At 34.2% G+C, this 26,699-nt stretch overlaps 1 protein-coding gene across 4 annotated transcripts in view; it reads left to right on the plus strand.

Moving 5' to 3' along the window:
* The window catches only part of TUSC3 (tumor suppressor candidate 3), a 124,310-nt gene that overhangs the window by 35,078 nt on the left and 62,533 nt on the right, over window positions 1-26,699 (plus strand). For all 4 annotated transcript variants that reach the window (XM_083834594.1, XM_083834596.1, XM_083834595.1 and 1 more), the window contains exons 2-5: window positions 9,036-9,205; window positions 17,332-17,449; window positions 20,040-20,180; window positions 20,848-20,988. In XM_083834594.1, the coding sequence (XP_083690720.1) occupies window positions 9,036-9,205; window positions 17,332-17,449; window positions 20,040-20,180; window positions 20,848-20,988 (570 nt within the window). The remainder of the gene's footprint in view (window positions 1-9,035; window positions 9,206-17,331; window positions 17,450-20,039; window positions 20,181-20,847; window positions 20,989-26,699) is intronic.

Consider the following 26,699-nt stretch of genomic DNA (forward strand, 5'->3'; position numbering starts at 1 on the left):
GTGTGTTATTGCCATTGTTGTCATTGAGGGGAAGAAAAGAGAAATGGCTTGTGTCTAGTTTCTATACTATTGAGACTTTGCTTTTAGTGCACAAATGCCATTTCTTTAAATGATCTGGATAGTTTAAATAAGGTGCTGATTACAGCAAATGTTGGAAAAAAAAAAAGTGAAGGGAAAAGAGTGGGATCAAAAGTTTCTTTTTTTTAAATAAAAAAAAAAAGCAGTGTTAATAGTGAGCTGGAGAAGTTAATATTTCTAGCAAGAGAGGTACACATATTATGTAACAGTTGTTGAATGGCTTCCAGTTGTTACTTCATAATTCTCTACTGTACATTCAGCCAGGCTGCTGAGTGCTATGAGATAAGTATTACAGCAAACTGAACTTCATAAAAGGTCTTGGATGTGTGGAAGAATTCCTGAAACTCAGAATGGAAATACTAATAGAAACTAGCTTAAAGGACTGTCTTAGCTAAGTATGCAGTCTTAGCTAAAACTCAAAGTATTCAGAAATGACAGACTGAATGAGTGTATTAATGCCACAGCATGTCTTGATGATCTGTAGCTATGAGGTATGTTCCTGGGCAAACAAAGTTTTTATTTGTGAAATAATAGCTGGGCATAGAACTGATTTAAAAGTATCTGCTTAAAAATCATAAGTTTACTAACCAAAAGGTATGGTCATATCCAGTTATCAGGAATCTGAAGAGTCTGTGATTCTAAATAATGAAAAAGCATAGGCATTTATAAGATGCTTAGCCTAGTAATTGTAACTCTGCACAGATATTTCAATTTTGACCCAAGGGAATGGCATGAAGCTGCGATAGAAGAGGTTCAGGCTGGATGTTAGGAAAAGGTTCTTCACTGCAATGATGGTTGAGCACTGGAACAGGCTCCCCAGGAAAGTGGTCATGGCACCGAGCCTGCTGGACTTCAAGAAGTGTTTGGACAATGCTCTCAGACACATGGTCTGATTTTTGGGTGGTCCTGTGTGGAGCCAGGAGTTGGACTCAGTGATCCTTGTGGGTTCCTTCCAACTAAAAATGTTCTATGATTTGCTTCTTATTCAGTAACGTTAGTTTTTAACTTCTTGTATCATTTTAATATTTTGGAAAGGCTTTTTTCCCATCTTATAATTAAAAGCTTTTGCAATATTTTTGCTAGGTCACTCTGGAATGTTTTCCAGTGAGAATAAATTGAACTTCTTAAGTCTTCCTATATAATATGTAGTCTTGGAATCTTCCTGGTTGTCCTATATTAAGTTTTCCCAAGAGTAATATCTTTTCAGTGTAAAGGTGACCTAAACAAAATATACTTTGAGGTTTAGCAGAATTTTTCCTTCTAGTATCTTTTCTATAACTTGTAATTCATCCTCCTTATATTTGTCTTCATAGAATCATTAAGGTTGGAAAAAAACTACAAGATCATCTGGTCCAACCATCCCCCTACCACCAATGTCACCCACTAAACCATGTCCCTAAGCACCACATCCAATTTGTCCTTAAACAACCCCAGGGGGGACGGTGACTCCACCACTTCCCTGGGCAACCCCCGTTCCAATGCTTGAATGCTCTTTCTGAGAAGAAATGTCTCCTCATTTTCAACCTAAACCTCCTCTGGCACAACTTCAGGCCATTCCCTCTAGTCAGTAGTTATCTGAGAAAAGGCTGCTCCCCATGACTTCCTTTCATGTTTTTAATAACTTTTATGATCTGTAGGGGAAAAAAAGGGGGAAAAAGTCTATTGTTAATACTGTACAAGCCATGTTACCTAGGCCTATTTCTATAAACTCTTAAGAGATTAATGCAGTGTTTAACACAGTACAATAGGGATATGTGCTTGTTTACAGTACTAGAGTCCTACTCTCTACTTAATACTGTTGACTATACAGACTTAATTTTATACTAGGTGAACTTTATAAATAGTTATATTAAAAATTGTGACATGTTATGAATGTGCTGAAAAATATTTATTAAAAAGAACGAATTTCTTATAATTTGAAAGCAATAATCAATTATGGATCCATGGAAATTAAGGATCACTTTGAAATCCTCTGAATCAAATAGATCCATGTAAACCATTATATAGGTTAATTTATAGCCTGAATTTTCTAATGCGAAAAATATGTATTAATGTAATTTTATTTTTGTATAGTGATCAGAAATTGACAGCTCTGTGTAATAGGAAATCAACAAAACTTTTCTTTAATTGTTAATAGTGCATCTTGTGGGCTAAAATAATATTAATTAAAAAAACTTGCTACTTTTAGTTCTGACTTGTTAGGTCCAGATAGGACCTTAAAAGGACAGTTTACTTTTCCATCTTCTGTGAAATAATAATTGTGCATAGAACTAACTTAAAGCATCTGTTTAAAAATCATGATGAAAAGATGAAATTCCAAGAAGCAAATCCTGTTTAAACTGTCACAGCTATATCAACTTTGAGTCAGTGGAGCATAATATTGAGTCAGTCATACTGTGCCAGTTTACATGGCTTCTCAATTATTTTTAGGCAATGGCTTTTCGTAAATAAAATTTTCCCTTTCAGACAAATTACCATCTTTAAAAATTTCTTTGTACATTACTAGTTAGTAATCTTTCTATTAACAAAGAATTTATTTTTAAAAGGCACAAAAATAAAATTAGCTTTGAAAGATCTTGGAAAGCTGCAGAGGATAGAGGAGGACAAGGGAAGAAAACATTTTAGTACAGATAAAAACTTTCTCAACAAGGAATTAGATTATGACCTGTAGAAGATTGTACAGTGCTTCTGATGCCTTCAGAATTTGATGTAAATGTTGCTAATTTCTGCTGAAGAAAAGCATTTTCCTTCATGGAAGATCAGGTACCTTTAATCCTAAAGGTCCCCGTTAAAGCTATTTTCTTGTGTTGTTTATGAAGAAATTGCATTTAACAAAGTGTAAATTTGACATGACCCACAATTTCTATTCCTGTTTATAGACAAGTTCAAAACAATAAATAATATTTTATGTAAAGCTACTGATGCTGCAGGTCTGTTTTTTCCAAGAGGAATTAACTTTTTACAAAATATAAAATATGCTTTAATAGTTCTCCAGGGTCATGGAAGTGCTAGAGAAGAGTGAAGATATAGACAGATCAAAGAATTTTTTTTTTAAAGTAACTTCAAGTCCATAAGCCATATAAGCTCTAGTTTAGACTTGCCTCTTACAGAAAAGAAAGAAATCATAATGAATATTTAGAGAAACTCATGCTTCAAGCAGTCTTTCAGTCTACATTAGCTCTTTTTGGTAAGGTATACGTTTAAGAAACACGACAATCAAGCCACCTCAATTTTTTGATTAGCAAAGTTGTAATTTAATAAATCCTTTAAAAACATAGTTAGTTTATCTCCTGTAGCAATGTTAGTGTAACACCATTAATTTATAAGATACTTTTTTTTTTTCCCTACTGAAACTGTGAGATTTGAGCTACTAGGCTGCATTTGAATTTTTCATCAGGAAATGGGGCATGGCTTGCTAATAAATGGTTCCTCAGTCTCACTATTAGAGTCTTCATCTAATTCTTAGGAATTTTTGAGGACTTTTTCTTAATACTGGTATCTCCTCTTACAGACCTTGGCCCTACCTTTCCAGAGTTAAGGTCTTGTGTGTTCACAAGTCTAGTTGTATTCAAGGGGGCATCCTCTTTTTCTCATACCTAAAGCCTCTTCTGAAACGTGAAGGAGGCCGGTTGGTAGACCCAGTAAGTTTCAAATGAATGAGGGCTAATTTGGAAACTGAAGCATTTAGTAGGATCTTTGGGACTTCACTTTTTTAATGGCCGTTTGTTGTAAGTTACCTGTGTGGTGATGTTCTAACCGAAGGCAAGGTAAATCAAAAGAGGTTTAAAGTAGAAACTCAACTCAAAATACGTTTCCTGTAATGTAAACTCAAACAAAATGTTAAAGATGCTCTGACAGAACTCTTGTAAGAATCAGGGAGAAACTACTCTTTGCCATACTCCTGCCATATTACTGTGATACATTGTATTTCCCAAATCAGCTGTTGCCAAGATAAACAGATCTGAATTAAGAGATTTAAAACTGTACATATTTTGTCTTAAAAATAAGAGGTTTGTCTTGAGAATGTATCACATCCATTGGGCAGCCAGGGCAAGCTGCAATTGGGAAAATCTGTGTTTTTTGTTTGTTTGTTTCTTTCTTCCCCAGCCATGCGTGGTTTTATTTGGTCCAAGAGAAATTTACAAAATCTGGTCAAGGAAGATTAGCAGTCAAGTGAGGGGAAACGTGTATACAGGGTGGTGGTTGTTGTTTATCCTTTGTCTTGTAGTCATTGTGTCTTTGGTGAATAGATAAATAAAGCCATGTTTTGAGTTGCTAAGCTGCTAGTGGCAGAGTACAAAAAGGAAGGCTTGTAAATGCCAAGCTCTACTGGGTTAAGAAGCAAGAAAGAGATACAGGGGATCACTGGGAAGCAATCCCTAACTGGGAATTGCTTTGTGGAAGGCTTCTAACCAGGTGCAGATGCCAGAAGCCAGGCCTGCCAGCATCATCTTTTTCATAGCTTGTCACAGTTTGCCTACACTTCTGACAGGTGGCATAGTTGTTTCATCACATCACTGGAAACCGAGATCTATAATAGATGAACTTTATTCTTTTGCTTTGTTCTTGATTCAGTGATGTGGGTAACTTCACGTGGAAAAATCTTTTGCTAGCCATAGTAACAAAAGCAGAATTATTTAGAATTGCTCTCCTGAGCACCTGACTTCAGTAGGGACTGCTCATCTGCTTAACAGGATTGAGGCCAGAACATTAATTGCTCTGCTCCTACTCCAGCAACAAAAATGATTTTCATAGGTCATCTTTTCATGGAGAAATCCCTGAACTGCTTTATTTATTGCCTCAGAAAATTCCTGGATTCTGATTTTCTCAGTTATGTTTTTATGGTTTAGTTTTGAAAAAAAATGTGCTGTATATTTGCATTTGTTACAAAACACTGTAGGAAGAGCAAGCAGTGTTACTGTTGTGTTTTACAATTCTTAATGTTCGTGTTGTTTACACACGTAGATCTTGCATTTTCCTTTATTCTAGTTGGAGCATCAGCTAATGAAAATAAATGATACATGGCTGCCTTTTCACCGATTGATTTAAATGTTTTCCATAGCTGTTTGCACCAACGACATCCCAAGGTTTTTCTTAAAAGAGGAATTTTGCTTCCTCAGACTTACGCTTATGTAACAACAACAACAACAAAGTCCCTTTGAGTTTTCAGCAGAAAGCTGGTAAATTAACTAGTGAGTGTTCAGAGGATCTCTTTAAATAAATGTTTAAACAAATGCAGGGTCTTCTATGAACTGGAAAGGAGCAGAAAACTAGCAGCATAGAGCAAAAATGAGATGATTGTGATTTTTCTGGACGTGAGCAGCAATCATTCGAGTATCTCTGTCATCACATGCAGTTTTTTGCCTAGTGTGTCAGATTTAGCCACCTTCTCTTATTTGGGGATTTGGAGAGATGGAGGATTGTGGCAAACAGAAAAGTTTGCAAAGTGGAAAGAGGTGTGTCAGTAACACTTTAACAAAAATCTGGCATCTTAAAGGTGATTCACTTTGGTGATAGTTTCTGCATAGCTGGATGATAACCAGTGGAAGAAGAATGCTGAAGGATATCTTTAGTTTCAGTAATGTACGTTGCAAGAATAATTTAGGGTCATGTTAATTTTCTTTTTTAACAATGCTTTCCTGGGTATTAATTAACTTTTTTTCCCTTAGTTTTCCAATGCTGTTCTTTTATGCAAGAGAAAAAATTTGACTGGAGATATAGCTTATAGTCATACTTGTAGTCAACAATCTTTTTTTTCTCTTTGTTTTTATGCAGTCTTATTTTAAAAACTGTTTATTTTCTTACAAAAATATCAAATATACATTCTGGATTATGAAATCTCAAAGTCCAGTCTGCTAGCTTCAGCATTTAAAATATACATTTTTTCTCTTTTAATAGACTGGTCGATTTCTGACTATATTGACAGTAGGTGCCTTTTTTGATTCAAAGTTGAAAACAGTTGTAGTGTTGAAATCTGCCATCTTTCCTGAACGCTGGTGCTCAACTTCAAAGTAAAATGCACAGCTACAGTGGAAACTCATTTAACACTAGATTTTTCTTTCATTATTACATGAGATGAGCAGCATTCATTGTGTAAAGGTTTTATAACCGACCAGTATCAGACCTCACCTATCTGTAAAGTGTTATAAACAAGAAAGCCTTAAAATATAGGACATGGCACAGACATCACTGTGAAGCTACCTAACTCCAGAAGATCTGATCTATTCATTATTCTGCAAAAGCAGACTTTCGGGAATAGAAGTGATTTTTTAAAAAATGGTAGGATAATTAAGTACAGTCAGTTATCTAAGATTAGGTAATCTGGCCATTAGAAGAATTTTTGTAACGTTATGTGATTATCCACTGTTTATTCAATGGTATTTTTATATTCAAAAAAATGGTAGATTTTTCAGAATCCATGGAAGCAAGTGATAAAGTTGTACCTGACAAGCAATACTTCAAGAATATGAAGTTGGTTACTTAGTACAGTAAAATTATTTGGTTAATTTATTTGCTCACTTTCTACCTGGCACTTAGAAAAAGCAGAACAAAAGACATACGTGGTTGAGAACATTGTGGTGAACTTCATGGTACTCTACAGGAGCCTTCATGGTTACATGTAGGTGACCACATACATGACTAAATCTGAAGGGGAGAAAAAAAAAAACACCACACCACAAGGCCATTGCTTAGGGTAACACAAGTTTCCAAATTCAGCTTTGTATGGGGCTTCTCTGGGGAGTTCTCTTCTGGTATCATTGATAATTTTGTAGAAAAATATGGTATAGCAGTAATAAACAACTGTCTTTTTCTTCCCTGTTTTTTTCTGTCAAGATCATGCTTTCACTTTAATACCCTTAATGATACTTCATGGGTTTCTATTTCTTTTCTCTGAATAAGACCTATTCTGTAAAGTGTGTGGTTTCTCTACCAAGAAACATATTATACATTCTTCTGTGCTAATTTAAAAGTTATGTTGTTTTATTAGTTCTTTTTGGTTTATCCTTTACTTCAGTTATTCCAGCTTTTGGAAATATTTTCCACATCCTTTTTGCTCTTTCTGGTATACTGCACATTGTGTACTGGTGTGCCCAATACAAAACCAGTGTATCTTTTTGAAATTAATGTTTTATCTGGATACAGCTAACTGAGGATACAAATGAGTAGGCTTTATTTTTTTATGAATCCTGCTTTAAAAAAAAAAAAAACACAAAACTTTTGTAATATCTTATTGATGCAAAACTACCAAAAACTAGTAAGTCTATTAGCAGAAGAAAACTTCTAGTATTAATTGCTTCATTGGTATTCTCATGATAACAAAGTTGTAATTTCTTCTTTGGATTTGTGATTATAAAACTTAGCTAAAATATTGCAATGGCAATGAAAATTTAAAAGATCTTTTTTTTCTTTAAGGCTTTATGGGGACAAATAAATGTAGCTGTCTCAAAACTGCTCAAGATTTATGCTGATAAAGGTTCCTTTAGACTTAAAATTTCTGATTACCATTTGTGCCTTAGAAGGAGCTGTAAGAGCCATCTTCTGATAATTTTTAGGATGGAAGATCTGACGGTAATTTTCCTTTATTGTTGTAGTTAGTCCTTCCCTCCCTCATATATGTATCTTGTCTCTTAATTATGGCCATACTGATTTGTCAGAATGTTACTAGATTAAGTTATTCTTCTATTTTATTTTTATTTATTTTTTTATCCTAGAGAAGCTATCTTGTCTCCTTGGACAGCTGTTCTTGCACAGTATTTGAGTTCTTTGTCTCGCCTGTTACCATGTTCTCTTTTCCCAGATCCTCATTGTTTCCTCTTTCACCAACTCATCCTAGCCTTATCACAGGTCTCACACCTTCCAGTTTTCTGACCTTAGTTTCTCTCTTGGTTGGTGCCCCTTCACTTTCTCTCTATTTCTGTCTGTCTCTTTTTTTCTGTCCTGCTCACCCTCCCTCAGCACTCAGCTTCTGTGTGTATCGTTCCAGTTTTCTTAGCTGGTTTTTTTCCCTCTGCTATTACTCAATATAGGCAGCTTCCACAGTGTCCTTGGGTGAGGAACTTAAAACAAGATGGATTGTTGCATTGGTCCTGGTGTGTTGTAGGTGTAGTGATCCACCTACGGCATAGTCAGTGCAGCCTCACTCAAAGTAGGTGATTTTAAGAAACTAACAATTCTCTACAGAGCGTGTATGACATCAGTCTCACTTGGAAAAAAAAATGTATAAATAGATTTTCACAGGAATAGTTAGATGAATGTATTTGATGTAAGGGCCATCTGCTAATGTGTGTCATAGCCTGCTTTTAGATCATTCATGTGATTTAATACTTCCATGGAAAAGAAAAAAGCATGCAAGCAAAATGTGTTTTTTTTTTTCTTATACACTCATAGTTCAGCCCAAATAGTATGGTGATCTCAGTCTTAAAAGCAACTAAAACCATGATCTTATAATGGAATGTGCCTAGCTGGGTTTACAAAACAGGGCAATCTGTATCAAAATACAAAATATTAATGTATAAATTCAACATAAATACGCATATTTGTAAAGAAAGTCTGCATGTTATATCTATTTCTTTGTAACAGATTTTTCTTTCATCTTAATGTTTGACTGACAATATCTTCCTGTGATTCTTATTAAATAGAATGCATGCATAATGCTGCATCATCTAAAGCTTCCAATTTTCAATGCAAGTTAAATGATTGCCATACTGATATCTCTTATTTAGTCAGCCTTACTCTACTCCTTTGCTGTAGGTAAGAAGCTGTCTGATTTCATTTTGTGCATCCTTTCTCTTTAAGACCAGATTGAGTTATTTTAAGATACTTACTATCTACTTGTGTACATACAAGACTAAACTGTGCTATACAGTTGTCCCCTCTGGGCATGCAAAGGCAGAATATAGCTACAAAGTGCTTGAAGTTTAAGCTTAAATGTTCCTCATCTTTGTCCTCAATTACAGAATCTTCTGGCTGAGAAGGTAGAACAGCTGATGGAGTGGAGCTCAAGGCGCTCGGTCATCCGCATGAATGGAGACAAATTCCGAAGATTTGTGAAGGCTCCACCTCGTAACTACTCTGTGATAGTGATGTTCACTGCTCTGCAGCCACAGCGGCAATGCTCTGTTTGCAGGTAATTCATTTTTTTTCCATCTTTCTCATCACAGTTTTCAGTTGAACATTTTAATCAATGTGAAATACAGGTAGGATTGTTCTTTGCTTGGGGCAGATATTTACTATTTAACAGCCTCATGTGTTTGTTAAAGCATCTTTTCAATTTCTTTTTAATATATATGATAAATTTTAGAAGTTTTCTTAGTTTCAGCATTTTTTTTATTACAGTTGAACCAAATGTATGCCACCTAGGACTAAAACTTTTTAAGAAATCTGCTTTATACTATAATCAATGCTGCTTTATACTATAATCAACGGCTGCAATCTTTCCAAAGATGTTTTGTGATAAAGTAAATAATTACCATTTAATAATATGACATTTCACTAATTTCTCCTGTTAAGTGATATCTAAGGCTCTGATACAGATGTGAGTTATGCTGTAATTTCACTGATTTGGATGGTTCTTACATGCAAGTGAGTTTTTCCACGAGGCAAAATACTGTGGAATACTGTCTGGCACTGTACTTTGAAATGTGCCGTTAGCTCCTTTTAGAATACATATTGGAGTGGTAGTGGTATTCTTCTAAGTCCAAGATCTTTCTCTGCAAGTTTCTAGTTCAATGCAGTTAAACAAAAGATGACAAATGATAGACATGGGAATGGGGCCAAGGGACTGAGAGCTAGTTATGTACTTAATTACATTACTAAATCAGAAATTGAGCTAATAAAACCTTCTTCAGCCAAAACATGCATTAGAAATTACTGTGTTTAGTAAAAGGTGGGCTTATTATGCAGGGTATTCAAAACTTATCTAAATAGGCACCAGAATGCTGCATAGAACTATGAAATAAGTAACATTTATATGAAGAAATATTTATTTGTTTTAAATGGGTGTACTGTAAGCAATACTTAGTTGATAAATATTAGTAACTTGTTGGATTTCTTAGGCAGTGGAATGCAACATTTACAATAGAAACTTCAACTTGCTTACAATCATAAGATGTAAACCTGTAGTTATATATGTTTTTTCTTAGACTTTTTAATAGGTTAATTTTTTGCTATTGGTTTCAGTTTCTCAGTTTTGAAGAAGAGTGTGTAAATTGCATTCCCATGAGTTCACCCTCCACATCTGAACTGTGAAGGGGAGGAAGTTAGGTACAGAAGCTGTCCAGCATTGCTAAGTCAAAGAAATACTGCTTTACCACTTCCTGCACTTGGTTGCTACTATTTCTTTGCATTGCCAGAGTTTAACTTTAGATAATAAGAGTTGGAAGTTTACCATATTGTTTAAAATCACTTCTTATTTTCCTTCCAAGTAGATAAATCTACAGGAGATGTGGTAAATTCAGCATAAGGAGTCAGCATATCTGCCATTATAATGGTGGTAGTCAATTCATTCTCTATGTGATATACAGATATTTTTGTAGGGCATGTGAAAACAACGTAAATATTACTATTTAAGAAGTTAATTTTGCTTACAACTGTATATTGTTTAAGGAATTTAACCTTATAAACTTCATCCTGTAATATGCTAGGCTAGGTATTTATGTATAGAAGCAACTAGAAATCTTTAAGCATAACAGGAAGAAAAAAATCAACATACTGCTTTCAGTTGGGGTTATTTAAATGAATGTGAAGTTGAGATCCTCTCTTTCATGTGAAATAAAAGAAATTTAATGAGGTTGATCGTACTGCACATAAAACCATTATTAGGAAAATCGACATTTTCGAATCAATGGCTAATTAATGGATAGGAGCACTGAAAAGATATACAGAACTGAAATGCATGCATTACTTTATTGTTAGCTATTCAGTAGCTAGTTTGCCTAAAGAAAAAATAGATTTTTAACTAAATCTGTAATGTTCTGTGAGGATGCTTCTGTCCACAGTTTAAGTTAATTGTTGCTAATCAAAATATTTTTGAAACAGCTGTATACAAAAATCAATGTTATATTTAAAATAAAAAGTAGTATCTAGACTGAAATATTTGTCTTTGAATGACTGTCTCAAGAATTAGTACGTTCACCCCACCCCCCCAAAAAAAAAAGGTCTAAAGGTCTTCCCGGTCTTCCCTCTTTGGTGGATAGATTTGACAGTTTGGTGTTTTATCTCAATTTCCAGTTTGTAAAGAATAGGGGAGCAGTATTTTTAAAAGAGAAATGTAGTGTGCTGCTGTTGCATACAGCTACCTCAAATGCTAAGCATGAATAACACAGCATTATATGAAAAAAAAAAAAGGAAAGAAAAAAAGAGAAATAACAGGTTGGATAGCAATGGTGGGAGATGTGCTCCTCTTCTGCAGAAGAGCAGTGAAAACTGATTGTCATTAGAGCAGGCCATTGCAGACTTGCTCATATGAGACCATAAGGGATAATGTGTCCTATTGTGTTAAAATAAGCTATATCTTTTGTATCTGATTTTGCATTTGTCTAAATTTAGAATGCTTGATGTCAGGTTGATCCCCTACTTACAATGTTGTTGTACATTCTTCCAAGTATTTTGAATGATTGTGCTACCAACAATGGAGATGTAGTTTCTTCCATCTAGGGAGTTAGCATCACCTTTGGCACTCTATCAGAGTGAATATAAAATCAGTTTGGTGGTCAAGTTTTGTACCAGACTAAGGAATGCTGTCTGTCCATTGCTGAAGAGTGTTGTTGTTTGGACATTGTCTAGAAGGTGTGAAGAAAGATCTTTTTCCCAATCTTTTCAACACCAGAAAAGTTCCAAATTTTGGTTAAAACTTGGCTGAGTGATCATAGCCAAATCTTAAAACTTTGGGGATTATGCTATGTAATAACTTCTGAAAAAGTATACCCTTAACATATAGTAAGAACCTACATGTGGAGAAATGACCCTATTTGTCTCAGAAAATCCAAGATTTTTCTGTGTGCAGCAAGGACGACATTGTCACATCAGTCACACAAATCACTTAGAAGTTACACGTTTGTGAAAGCATGTGGAAATAATATGAATTTACTCTTAAAATGCTGCATGCCAAGAAATCCTTATGACTTCAGAAGTTTGGGTGAAACTATTGTGTGTAAAAATTAACCTTTCAGTTAGCAGCTGATCTTTTTGATTAAAATCAACGCATATTGCATATTTTGTAGATGTTCTCAAGCAAAAATTACTGAAGATCTTTTTTTCCCAATGGAATGAGAAGCATTTTTTACCGTTGCAGGAAATAAATAGATAATGTTACACATCAGCTTGAGAAGGGTCAATTGAAAAAAAAAAATCAATGATTCTCGCTTAATTTGTCAATTTTTATGTAACTTATCTATTCATCCAGTGCTTTGTCTTTGTTCCTAATACATGTCATATTGTTGTATTTAATGCTTTCTCTTTACATAATTTTGCTTGATTTGCTTCAAATTCTTTTACATCATCTCTTTTCAATATTTTAAATACATACTTTTAAAACTTAACAATTACATGTATTCAATTCTGATTTATTCTATGCCCATAACAAATCAGATTAATTTACAGATGATTCTGAAAAGGCAACAACCAATTTGTCAACTCGGAGACATGGATTGGTTTTGTATTCATCTTAATGAAATATTTTCACTAACAGTTTTCCAAAGGCTATGTTTATGAAGAAGCAGCCAAAAAAGGCTAGGAATGGAGAGAAGTTTGTGTAGCCCTTAATTTTTTCACCCTGTGTTGACTAGACAGTTGTATTTTTAAGAGCTTGTATTGAAAGGAGCACTCCTATTAGATGAAGTTGTGTATACATCTGTAAATATGTGTGTGTGTAAAGATATGTATAACAAATATATAAAATCATCTATATCATAATTTTATACAAATACAAAAAAGTGTATACTGTTGGTCATGAGGGAGCCAGCTCAATTTTGCAGGTGTGGCATACATTTTCTAAAGACTTCTTTTGTTGCATTTTGAGTGACAAGGCTGAGTTCTGTCAGAAAGGATTAATGGTGTCTGTTGGACTAAGTTGTAGTTACTGCAGAAATCATGCTGCAGCATGAGCTCCAAGTCAATTCCTTAATAACTATTTCTTTTGTATTTGTTTTAGGACTATAAAAAAGGTAAGTTATAATTCAACATATAGTTTGTGCATTTTTAAGTTCTGAGCTTAATGTCATGTACCTTTCAGAAAAGGCCCTTAAGTATAGCCGCCTTCTACTGTTGACTCACAATGTGCAGAAAGGAATGACAAAATATACAAAATAATAAGTTCCACATATTTTTATTACCATCTACTCCATCAGTAAGAGATACCTAAGAGGAGGTTTTTTATCTAGAAAAGAAAGGAAATCTATTGGTTTCCCTGTTCAAGAGGATATCTGAGAAAACTGTTTTCAAGTAGTTGATCAAAGAGTAGGTCAAAAGCAAAAAATAAAATTCTGACAGTCAAGGAGTTGTCATGAGAAATAAGAAGACAGTATCCTCCCTCTACCATTCAGCTTTTTGCTGGTTGATCATGAGCGGGTAGTGAGAAAATCATGGCTATGTCTCTTAACTGTACTGAGAGGGAATTATCTTTTGAACTTTTGTACAAAAAAGGAACAGGAGGTGTGGAAGGAGCCACTGAAAGTTCTGTGTTTGTTTTTTTCCAGTGCACTCTAGTATCTCAATAGAAGTATGGATGAGTCTTGTTTTCCAAAATAGTAGTTATCTGTGTGGACCATGAGACCTTATTCTCTTTCTACAAAATACGATCTTATAGTGTCCTTTTATCTCCAGGTTAAATAGGAATTGGACCTATTGGGATGCTGTAAATAGAATAGCATGGATTTTAGCTTGCTTTCTGTTATTATCGATATTTAGATTGCATAAATAGTGTAGTATTCAACTACTGTCCATTCTGTCTTATTTTGTAGTGTTTGGAGTATATTCTGGATGCATTTGTTAAGTTCTTTCATGCTTTTCATCATGACATCGAGTCACACTAAAAACAAAAGCAAATAACCAGTTTGAATTTATTATCTTGATACTGAGTAGTAGTTTAAATATGCATTTAGCCTGTTTGTCTCATCTTTTAGGGAAAACCATTCCAAATAATAAGAAAAAAAAAGTTGTTTTGGAAGTAAAGTGCAGCATTGATCACAGTTCTACTTAAGCAGATGGGTTAAGAACTGGTAGGTCACCTGGTAGTGCATTCTTTGCCAATTGTACATTTGTAAATGTTTTTTGCAGTCCATAACATGCCAAAAATTGATGTTTTTACTGCTGTCTTTGACAAATAATTCCATAGTCTATTTTATTCCTTTTACGATATTCAGTTTGCGTTTTCCCTAATATAATGTCAGACTAATAGAATAAAATTAATCAAATTTAATATAGCTCAAGCAATACAAATGTGATTATCTGCCATAGACACCAATGTAATTAATATTTTTAAATAAAACTTAATATTTAATGAGTGCTCTTGTGTAATGTGTGATATTTTATAGACCATTTGCCTAGCAGCTTACTTTTCAGTGGGTTGAATATTCTAGGAAACTCTAGTAGTAGCATTTTATTTTGATCTGGTCATTATTTTCTAGAAGTTGGTTATTATTACTGTTGGTGTTGCTAGTTCCTATATTGCTACATGTTATGACAAAATTAAGAGGTGACTGTAGCAGCAATATGATTTAAATCTTTTCTATCAAAAAATCCTGTCAAACTAACGAGAACAGTGCTAATGTTAATCTGATGAGTTCATGCCAAGTATGGTTCTGCCCTATGTCTTTACAGTATTTTATATAATGGATTATATAATTAACATTGCTTCATGTAAACAAACTGTGATAGAATTGATGTTAACTAATGGTAGTGATGGACAAGTAGATAACTAGTGATGGAATTGATATAACTGATATAAATTGGAGGTTGATTTTTTTTCCAGCCAAGTGCTTACACTGTTTATGATTATTATATCTAAGAACGAGTAACCAACACTTCAAAAAAATTTTAATGCAATTTTTTTTGCTTCATCAGCATATCCATTGGAACTTATTTAGTGGATGTAGAATATCAGTTTTTTTTATTTAACATAATAAATGTAGGATGTTCTTCAGTAGTATTCCTTTAACTTTGCATTCCTGCCCCTCCTTGTTGCAGTCTCCTTCCTCCACACCCTCCAAGAGCTGCTATGAGGGTGTATTGCAGAATGCTTTGGAATGTTCAGTGAGAAGATAAAATTGTACTGTTACAGAAAATTCAAGAGGACATTTGGAAAAACGTTACTTTCTGAAACCTGTGTTCTACCTATTATATTAAATCAAAATAGCATAATTTGAAGATGAAGAAATGCATGGAGATCAAAGGGAACAAGAGGGTTTTGTCAAATAGTGGGGGCATAACCGGGGTATCTGAACTTCCCAGAAATATTGTTTCATCACAAGTGAAAGCTAGACTAAGAAGAATGCTAGCATCAAGATGAAGTGATTTTATCTTGTTTTTATAATGAAAATGGTCCAACTTTAATATAGCAGGTTTAACAGAAGAGTGTTCTACAGATATTACTTAAGATTTTATAGCATTCCTTTGATGTTGTCTGACTGCCCTCTTCAGGATGACAGTGAATACGTTAGTCTGCTTAATGTTAATATTTGATTATAAAAAAAAAAGGCGTAATCCACTTTTTATAATTCCAAATTTTGCATGTTGAATAAATGTTTTAAAGAGCAAGTTTTACTCAATCAAGTAATAAGAGTGAAAGTTGAGTTTTGTTGTGCTTCGTAAGATTTCTTTTTCAGGGAGAATAGATGATCAAATTTTATTTTAACTTTTTTTTTCATGATAGATTTTTCTTGTATACAATATATTCCTAGATACAACACAACTCTGCTGGAGTTGTATGTAATATATCTCATGCCTAAGGCTGATCACAGTTATGAGGAAATGGGGTATTGTCTTACCACTCCTGTAGTTCTGTCTTCCTCCTCTTTGCTCTTAAAGTATGATGTTTTTGTATGTGTTTAGTGCAGAGTTTATTTCTTGCAGTCCCAGTTTTTAAATAATAGTAGTCTGCACCATCATGTGCATGGAAATTATTTTCTACAGCAAGAAAATCAAGAAAAGCTGCAGAATACACTTATGCTACTTTAGCATCAAACCACATGCAAATATAAGTGGCCAAATGGTGGAGCATTGGTTTGGAATCTACAGCAGATATGATTAATCAGTAATAGGGAAATAATTAGTGAAGGAACCTATGTAAAGCTGAAAGTATCACAAGGATCCTTTCCTTTTTTTTCCCCCTTTTTATTGAATTATTTGCTGATACGGGTTTGTCCAGTGAAGGAACTTGTTTTATGGTTCTGTGCTTGTGTATTTGGAGCACTTCTCTCCTGGTAAGGATCCCTCCCCTCCCCCCTTTTTTTTTTCTCTCCTCTCAGGACAGACATGGAAAGGTTTAAAATAAACTAAGCAACCAAAGCAAATCCAAAACAACCCTGAATGTACAGCCACAAGGAAAACAAATAGGAGGCTTTCTTGCAAATACAAGTAGTAGCAATATGGCTTTCTAATGATGATAAAAAAGATTATATAACCCTATATGTTGTGGGAAATTATCCTGTATTGCTTTTAAACCTTGTTTTATAGAAATAATCTTGAGCATTTTTATGCTACTTACGAACCTCCTGTTAGCTTAGTTACTGTCACGTCCCCAGTGTTTAGCAGTTCTTGGCATAGTGTGGGCAGACTTTTTCTATGGCTCTGTTTTTTTTTTATACAGAATACTAAAGTCATGTTTCTTTGTGATTTTTTCCACTACTTTCAGAATCCTCTATGTGCACTTGTCTTTGGCAAGTAAATCCTGTTACTATACTTGAAGGCCATGTAAGCATCTCCATACAGAGATCTGTTTGCAGATTTTGGTGATCCTCAGGAGGCCGCTCCTGAGGGTTTTGATTGTGTTTTCTGAAGCTTTTGATTATGAAGGAGATTACTCTTGTTAACATCTTCTGGGATCTCTCTGCTTTTAGTTTGACTTAACACATTTGTAATTTTGGAGAATGCAAGTGTGAAGCAGAGAGCTGTATAATGAGCTGAAGCTTTGTTTATTAATTGATAATATGGGTGTTGAGAGTGAAATTTTAAGTGTAATTCAGCTAACCACTGCAGTTGGCTAGGGCATCTTTGTTGCCAGTGAATGCCACGCGGATATATGTTTGTTTCTTTTAGGCAAGCTAATGAAGAATATCAAGTGCTGGCTAATTCATGGCGCTATTCATCTGCTTTTTCAAACAAGCTGTTTTTCACAATAGTGGATTATGATGAAGGGGCAGATGTCTTTCAACAGGTAAATGCTGGATATTATAAAACATTCTTAATTTTTTATAATACATGTTTATTTGATAAACGACAGCAGAAAAGTGTTCTCTCTGTAGATACGTATGTATATACGCATTTCATATATAAATTTTCTTGTTACATATACCAGATGCTGGAATTTCTATAACATTAACAAGGAAGAATTGTACAAGTAGCCACTTCCAGCATTTGCTAAACGTAGTTCATAGTATTTCTTTATAGACGATCTTATATATATGTAAAATTTCATCAACCCGTTATTAGTGTTGTTTTCTGGAATGAAATGCAGTGTAAATAACATTTGCATTTAAAGATTTCCTTTATCTTTAGGAAAAATGGTCTTAGTTAAAAGCCTTTTAGTTGACTAGGTTGAAGAAAATATTCTTCAGCTTTAGTACTCTTAGTATTAGTCTGGAAGTTCTTCAGGGTAAAGAGAGGAGACTTTTAAATTTTAGATTTTATATGCTGGCTATGAAGAGTGAGGAATCAATTACTGGAAAATAGTCTTAAATTGACTAGTCAAGGCAAAAAGCGTACCTGGAAAATTCATGCTAAATAAAACCATGCTTTTATCTCTTTGATATTTTTCTACTGATTTAAGCTAAAAATAGAGATTAAGAAAAGTAACAAGTTTTGAAGTTCTCTATATTTTTAATCACCTTCTGGTGAAATACGAGCTAGACATTTTCCCTGAAAAATTTAAATATTTAATTTTCAAATATTTAATATTTTGATAGTTTACTGTGTCTTCTAAATATTTTGGTTTCCATCAGACATCTTAGAATGTGTTGTGTAAAAATATGTTTATTAATGGGTAAGATTTTGATTTTAAAACTTTCAACCTTTAAAAATTTATCTTACGTTATCCTTTATGGTTGCACTAATATAAAACACATCGTTTGATCTTGCCTTAAGCCATCAATACATATTAGAGTAGTACAGTCCAATTTATTACCTGTGTAAAAGGGCACGTGTTCAGTTTATTTCAGATGATGCACATTTAAAGTCACGTAAACATTATACCAAATTGAATAAAATGTGTAAGTTTTTTGGCTGTCTGTGAGAAATACTGTGATAAGCATAAGGGACCTGAATGACTGATGATTATGTTAAGGTGGATTTTTGGAGTAGTTCTGACCTTGTCCTTATGTGTGCAAACCAGTAATGTAATACTGATGCCCGAGGGAAAAAGAAAAAAAAAAAAGAAAGAAAAGAAAAGAAAAAGAAGAAAAGACTGGATTTCCAGCTTTTATAATGTTCGTAGAGAAATGATAAAGCAGCTGCAGACCAACTGCCCTTAATCTCCATACAATGTCAGAAGGCTTCTGTATCTGAGGTTTCTGAATCTTACAAAATATTGTTAAACTATTTCGCAAAATTTCTCTTAGCCTTTCTCAGAATACTTTTATTTACAAATAGGTTCACTAAGGAAGTGAGCTGTTTTTTGCCTAGTTGGAAAATATTTTAATAGCTGGTAATTTCTAATGATAAATTCAGTTCTGTACTTGATTAGATAGTGTGTTTTGGTAATGTGATAAAACTCATTTTGCAGGAATGAAACAAACAAGGTTACTCTGTGTTTGCTGTTCAAAGATCTCCATATTGCATCATATTTAAATATTTTCCCTGATTTTGTTTACATTAATTTTCATGTTTTTCAAGTGGTTTATTACATCTTTTCTGAGATGGACTGAATATGGAGGAATCTTATATAGAATAATTATAATATATACCTATAGCAATATGTACCTATATAATAATATATACCTATAGCAATGTATACCTATAGCAAAGCTGAAGTCAAAATTTAAACAAGTGGTAAATATTAATCTGTTTATCATCTACGAGTTTTTTTACCCTGTACAAAATATAGCTGAGGATTTACAAAGAGGCATACTCTCACTTTTTCTTTTAGTTATGAAAGATTTTAAATCAATTGAATTATATTTAAACAAACTTCCCAGATTGATACAGTGTGAGTAGTTCCAAAGGCATCGACATGTGGATTAATATTCACCCGATTCCCAGAGCAAGTTATGTCATCGTAGCTAGTTATCTAGGTTTTTTGGGATTCAAAAAGGACTAAGCACTAGTGGAGTAGTCTGTCTTGAAACCAGTGAAGATGAATAGGTTAGTCTAGGTAACTTTGGACTGGTGAGAGCTAAGCAAGAGAAACAATGTCAAGCTATAAGCTTTTATTATCCCCTGAATTTCAGCCTAATATGCTTTAATAGATTGGAGGGGGGTGGGCTGTCTGTTTTTACTAATTACTGGGAAGTTCTTACAGTGTGTGGGAACTATAAAGCATAAGATACTCTTAGTCAGAGAAGCTTGCAGGTGAAATACTCTGAATAATTAAACATCCAAAAGAATCTACCAGAAGAAAATAGCAAGGAATACTTTGAGCACTCTTTTTCTAGGACTGTACATGAAGATGTATAAAAAAGAGTAACACATTATGCAGGAAGGCAAATAATATTTTTCGTATTGAATATGCTTATGTTGTCTGATACATAACAGTTAAACATTTTAAAGTATGGGGTTACTAATTTTTTTTGCTATTTTTCCTGGTTTTGTAGCTGAATATGAACTCTGCTCCGACTTTCATGCATTTTCCTCCAAAAGGTAAGCCCAAGAGAGCTGACACATTTGACCTGCAGAGAATCGGATTTGCAGCTGAACAGCTAGCTAAATGGATAGCTGACAGAACAGATGTTCATGTAAGTCTTCAGACAATTTTAAAAGTTAGAGCCAAATGTACTTTTGTAGTCTGAGACAGGCAGATGACAAATGCAGTCCCTCCTTAATGTCTGTTTTTCCATTAAAACATAGGCTCTTGAATGCATATTTTTAAAGAAACAAAACCAAAATAAATATTCGTGATAGTTGTGGTAACTTCTACAGTTTGCAGATTATATTTTATTCTTGCTTTGTTAAATTATGTGTAGTTTTTTGTAGATGAGAACAAGTAGTGATATTGTGATAATTAGTTTTGAATGAGTAATACATACTTGCAATACTACATACAGAACAAATGGATCCAAAAGTAGTTGCTCCTAATTCAGAAACAACATGCATATCTGTTGAAAATACGTATATTTTTTTGAGTTGAACAGTTTAATTTTCTTAAAGAAGAGATAATGGAATATTCTGTATTGAAATTTTCAGATCAGTAGCGTATTATCAGTTTAAAATGGTCCCTAAAGCTTTTTTCATGCAGTCTATTTATTAAAGTACTATGTTTTTCTTATTTATGGATACATTCAGTGATTAGTCTGTGTCAAAACTAGATTTCAGATGCTCCTTATGCTCCTTGTTTGTTTATATGGAAATTGATCTGTAGGTATGTATTTATTTCTGATCTATATTTGCATTTATCTTTTCCAGATTAGAGTGTTCAGGCCTCCTAACTATTCTGGTACAATTGCACTGGCTCTTCTGGTATCTCTTGTTGGTGGCTTGTTATATCTGAGAAGAAATAATTTAGAATTCATCTACAACAAAACTGGCTGGGCCATGGCAGCTCTGGTATGCGGATTTTCCATACTAATATGCTTTGGATTAGTTCCCTATCTTAGCTTATGTGTCGTTGTTACTTGCGTAGTAAAGTAAAAACCAAAGGCCATAAATGATGAATTAAGTTTGAATGTGCTTAACAGTGTATTGCAGTATGTTTATTTATACCACAGTCTTCAAACATCTGAGAAGATTCATGGAAAAACACTGTCTGTGCTGCATAGTCAGCTATCTTAGTTTTAGATAGCATGTAAGTATGACAGATGACAGTTAAGGTTTATCAACAAGTACTCATTAATTTAATTTCTGCTGTCATTGTGACTGACAGAAGAATTAAGTCTGAGAAGTAGCATTAAGACTTAATTTTGGGGGGACATGCTCCTGAACCATGATTCAGGAGCCTGGTTATCAGCATTAGAGTAGCATCAAGTCAATCCAACATTTTACAGCTTAACAGAATTCCTTCCTTCTATGCTAGCAATGAGAACAGTACTTTTTAAAAAATTGTTCATGTAATCTGTACAAGATAAGTCAAGCGTTTCTTCTCTTTCCATGTAAATGGGTTATTTGTTCACTCAATCATTTTAGACTTTTTTTCAACTTGCTTCTATCTGAATTAATTTTTCTTGAATGCATATGGCCAGGATTGCAAATGGAATATGAGTTTACTTGTGCCAGTGGCATTTGCATTTTAGCTCTGCTAGAACCAGGTTACTGATACAAAACAAAATTGTTTTTGCCTTTTCAAAGCCATGTCATATTGGTGGTCAGTTTTGCTCTGATTCAACAAGGCAAAGAGATACTTACCTTCTTGTGACACTTATAGCTGATGGGCTCACTGGCAGCATTTATTACATCAATTCAGGGATGAAGTTACCTAGTACCTGTTGTTCAGAAGTCAAAGAATGAAGTCCAAGTTTTCAAATAAACCACCTGAAGGAATAGATTTCAAGTAGAATGTTTTCTTTCAATTTAGAGAGCTGTGGGCAGAATGTGTTCTTTGTTCCAGTATATCACTTGGAGTATCCTGAGCTCTAACACAGAATTTTGACAGTTCTCCTTCGAAGTAAGGCTGTCAAATTTAATTCCGTATATTTGTGTAGAGTACTAGTATTTTCCAATGAAAAAGTTTTATTATTTTGAAAGTGAAGTGTTGGGTTGTGAATCCTTGAAAAGTGTTAGCTGAGAGTAGGGAGAGGAACCAGAGAGTAAAAAGGGGTGGATATCTTCTGTCATCTGTGATTTCTAACAAAAAACGGAGAAGTGGTTTGTAGCATTTCTTTTACTATTCAGACTTAACACAGGTCCAAAGTGTACAAAATGAGAACTGATTCTATGTAGTGTTGACCACCTGTTATTCCTGCAGCGCATGTGTATGCGTGTTTTTATGTCCAATTTGGGGCTTTCTGGGAGAAGACCAATTGAAAACCTGGGCTGAGTTCAGGGGTCAGGACTGGTGTCCTGACATACTCAGAAGTCAACTGGACAATGCCCTGAACTGTAACAGGTGTAAGATGACCCGTGGAGGTCCCTTGCAACAGTAATTGCCTTATAGCTATATGAGGCTGTGCTCTACTGCCACTTTTATAACAGTGTCTTTTGGATGTATGCTTCTGAATAATACCACAGAATTTAGGCTTATAATATTCGTGTTTAATTATTTATAGTAAAAAGGTAAATAATCTCATTTTGTAGTTACTTGGGAGTATACACTTTGGCCGAAACACAGTAAAAGTAGTACAATCAGATTTCTATGACTGAATTAGGTGGTGTTAAACCTTTTTTATTTCCTGTCTGCTTTCCTGAATCATTTTAGCTTAATTGAAAGAAAAACAAAGCCTCTGTAATTCTCTTTAGAAAAGGTAGTAGAGAAATTATCTCAAAAGATGATGGTAAATGACCCAAAAGAAAAAGTAACCTTTATCACCGATAGTGACTGCCTTTTAATGCAGGTATCAAACCACTTTATACTAAATCTGTCAGAGATTTTTGTTAGCACCATTTTAAAGAGGCCGTGTATTGTGTACCCTGGGGCTGTAGTTGAAGACATGAGTGTACTCTAACTTTGTGTATAATCAAAGTTGTTTTTTTTCTTCTCATGTTTCATTCTGCTAGATGGCCGGCATTCATTAACCTTATGGAAAATAGCATTTTACATTTCAATTTAATCATAGATCTCCTGAAATTCAGTAATTGAAAACTAAGGATTCCACATCATTGCAAATAGACAGGTCTGTTTTTTGTTTTCATTGTTTTAAGAGTTCTTTGGTTTGTTGTTTTGAAGAGCTTTTATACTCCCAAAGGTTGGATACCTATTTTTTTATTAAAAAAAAAAAAGACAGCGCCTCTCTGTTCCTAAAAATTGGAAAAAATTCTCTGCATAAAGTGCCTTTGCTGTTTTTACTAGAAGGAGGAAAAAGGATCCTAGAAGACTGGATTTTAATTTGGTACGAACATCAACTGAAAAAAAAAAAACCTCATAAATAATATTTCCAGCCATGTTTTAGGAAAATATTTTGGAATGCCATTTTTAATAACCCGTCTAATAGTTCTGAATAGGCACAGAATCAAGAGAATTGTCATACGTTGATTCCAATGCCAGTTAACACAAAACTGTTGAATTAGTTTTGTCCTCAATACTAGATTGAGCAATAGCAGTGTGATAAGCTGTTTCATCCTCTCATGGAAGCACTGCAAACTCTGGTAGTATCTTGTATGCCTTAGGCATTTTTCTTGCAGCATTACCCAGAAGACTTCTGGAAAGGCAAACTGTGGTGGTTGAGTCACTGTACCTAGCACTCAAAAGATATCTTTTGAGATCACACTCAAAATTTATCCCCTAGATTGTTTTAAACTTTAATTTAAATCCTACTGTTCATCTATGGATATTTTCCCCTCTCCCATACTAATACAAAGATGAGGAAGGACTTCAGTCCTAAGATATTTGCAGACTCCTGTCCTTTTATATTGATAACAAGAAGCAATTCAGATTCTTGTCAAGACTCTTCATTTCTTAAGCAGAGAATAAAAGGTCAAATAGTGTAAGGCTGAGCAAATTTATAACATTTTACATAAGCAATTGCTACATTTCAGACAACAGTTTCTCTAGAGCTGAGAAAATATTTGTTCAGATGGCTAGAATGTGGACAACACGGGGCTTCTTAAAATAGTTTCTTTGCTAGGTTGCCAACATGCCTTTCTGCATGTAATTTTCAGTTTTTCAGTGTACATTTCAATATTGCCTGTGTACCTATGGAATCTGGGAGGGGCAAAGTCTGTTTTCAGATTCCAAGGCAGCTGCCTAGGAGCTGTTCCTATTCTTCCTAGTCAGGAGTATGAAAGGAAGGGGTTGTGAGTATATGAGAGGACTGTCTTTGGTAAGGGGTGAGTGGTTCTCTTCTTTGTAGAAATGCTAAAGTAGAGACTCTGCTTTGCCTAGGTATGTGGAAAAAAAAAATCCTTTAAGTGCTCACAGACAAGTGCCTCACTGAATCTTCTTTCTCTACTTTTCATCCTTTGTACGTTGACAAGGTCCAAGAAAACTGAAAACAATAATTTCTCTGCATATGAATTGTTCCATTGTAATCAATACCATATAAAACCTTAAGGTAAATATGAAGTCATTAATCACATGTTGCAAGTTGCTCATTTGTAAAAATGAATTTGTAAAAGTTTTATCCTGAGGAACGTTGATTCATAGCAATGAAACAACCAGGTGTTTTGGAAATTTTGGATCCCAAAGCATGGGATCACATGGAAACTAAGGGGTTTGGAATGGTTAGCATTGGGTATCAGTGTGTCTATGATGCATTTGTCAGCTCTACAAATAATGAGGTATATTTCAAGTATATTTTACAAACATTAAAAGTCTGTAGATTACAATAATTAATATAACAGATCAATACGTCATTGATAGTAATAGGAGAACATGGAATGGAGCTTGAATGTCAACTACTATCTGCTTACCTAAGGGATAAGATGGAAATGCTATATTCTTGGGGTACTTAAAATAGATTAAGAGTTTCTTCCTACTATTGTCTCTTATCTTTTTTTTGTTAGATATTAGCATGTTGTGAGGTCAGGTATCCATACTAGCTAGCATTAGAGAACTTAAGCAATTTGAAAGAATTACTAGTTAAAAGCACATCACTAATGTAAACTGAGGTTGCTTTTTTATCTTTACATATGGAAACAGACTTGGCCGTATAGAGCATAAATTAAATATATAAATTTAAGAATGCGGAAAATCACAATTTTAATAGAAGACTCACTTTCAGAGCCACCAATATTTGTGCACTACATGCACCTCTTCTCTTTCGATGTTTTACATTTCAGCTGTCTGACTTTTGCCCTTTCACATCTCTTTCACCTCACCTTTTTTACCCTCATCTCAGTTTTTACACTTTTGTTATCTTCACATAAGCTATCAGCTCTGTGATTCATCACCGAAATTGCAGTATAAATTTCTCAGCTAAAATAATCTGCAAGGTATAGAAATAATGGTCTTCTTTTTTCAGTAATGGAAGCACATACTCTCTTCACTTCATTGCATATTATTAATTAAAACATAAACCCATTTGCTAATAATCACTACCAATATGCTTTCATCTGCCATATTAATTACAATACTGTTACACTCCAAATCCTGTTATGGACAAAATGAAACACACTTTATATTTAGAGCCAAGAATCTGTTCTTAGTGTAATTGAAATCTTAACAGTATAATTAAAGTATTATTGTTTAACCAGATATCATCATTACAGGGCGGAATTTTTTTCGTTACTTTCTTTCTGTTACAAGGGCAAAAAATGTCAATAGTAACAACACAAAATTATGCACAGACTCTGTTATCTTTCCCTCTTTGTGACTGTCATGGTTATTCTTCCACTGATTCTCTCTGGATCTTAAGATCCTTGGCTTTGATCTGGGGAAAGGGTGTGCTGCTATGGTGAGTTCACGGTGTTTCACATTCTTTGCTGGAAGTAGAATGTTTTTTTTTCCTCCTCACCCTAGAGCTCACTTGGGGCTACTTTTACACATTGTCCTTTTTTTTCCACCGGCCAGCAACTACACCTTACGTAAAAAATTGATAAATTGGTGTTTATTTGTTTTATTTGTTACCCCTAAAACTGGTTTTGACCAGCTCCCTTGCATTTGTTTCTTTAATTCAGCATTGGTACAATATTTATGGACTTGAGATCTCTAGTGTCATTGTGTGCCCCCATATTATCATTCCATACTGGTACCGTATATCTTGTGTTACGGCTTTTGATATCGCTGGTTACACTGCATCACTATGCTGATCATAACTAATTCATCCTAAATGGAATGGAGAGGGAAAAAATGGTTATGCCCTACAGAGATGAGCGAAAGTAACGTAAACTAAGCATAGCTAACTGGTCTTTGAAAAAATGGCTGTTTCAGCTAATCAAGTTAAAACTCTAGAAAAGCCAAATAAGTTTATATAAAGTCTGTCAAGATTCAGTCCTAAGGCCTTCCAAAGCTGGTTCAAAGTATGTTGCTAGAGGTGTCCATTCTGGATTTACTGTGCTACAGAGTACACTAGCTTAAATTTATTTCACAAATACATTATTAAATATTCTTTAAAGAAAAGCTGAAGAAGTCCTCACTACTTTTCTTTAGTAAAGAGAAGTTAGTCATCTCTGGTCTAGCTAATCATCCCAGTTAAAAAAAATATAAAAAAAATTACACACTCGTGAAC

This window comes from Anser anser (assembly GCF_964211835.1).
Source record: "Anser anser genome assembly, chromosome: 4".
NCBI classification, from domain to species: domain Eukaryota; kingdom Metazoa; phylum Chordata; class Aves; order Anseriformes; family Anatidae; genus Anser; species Anser anser.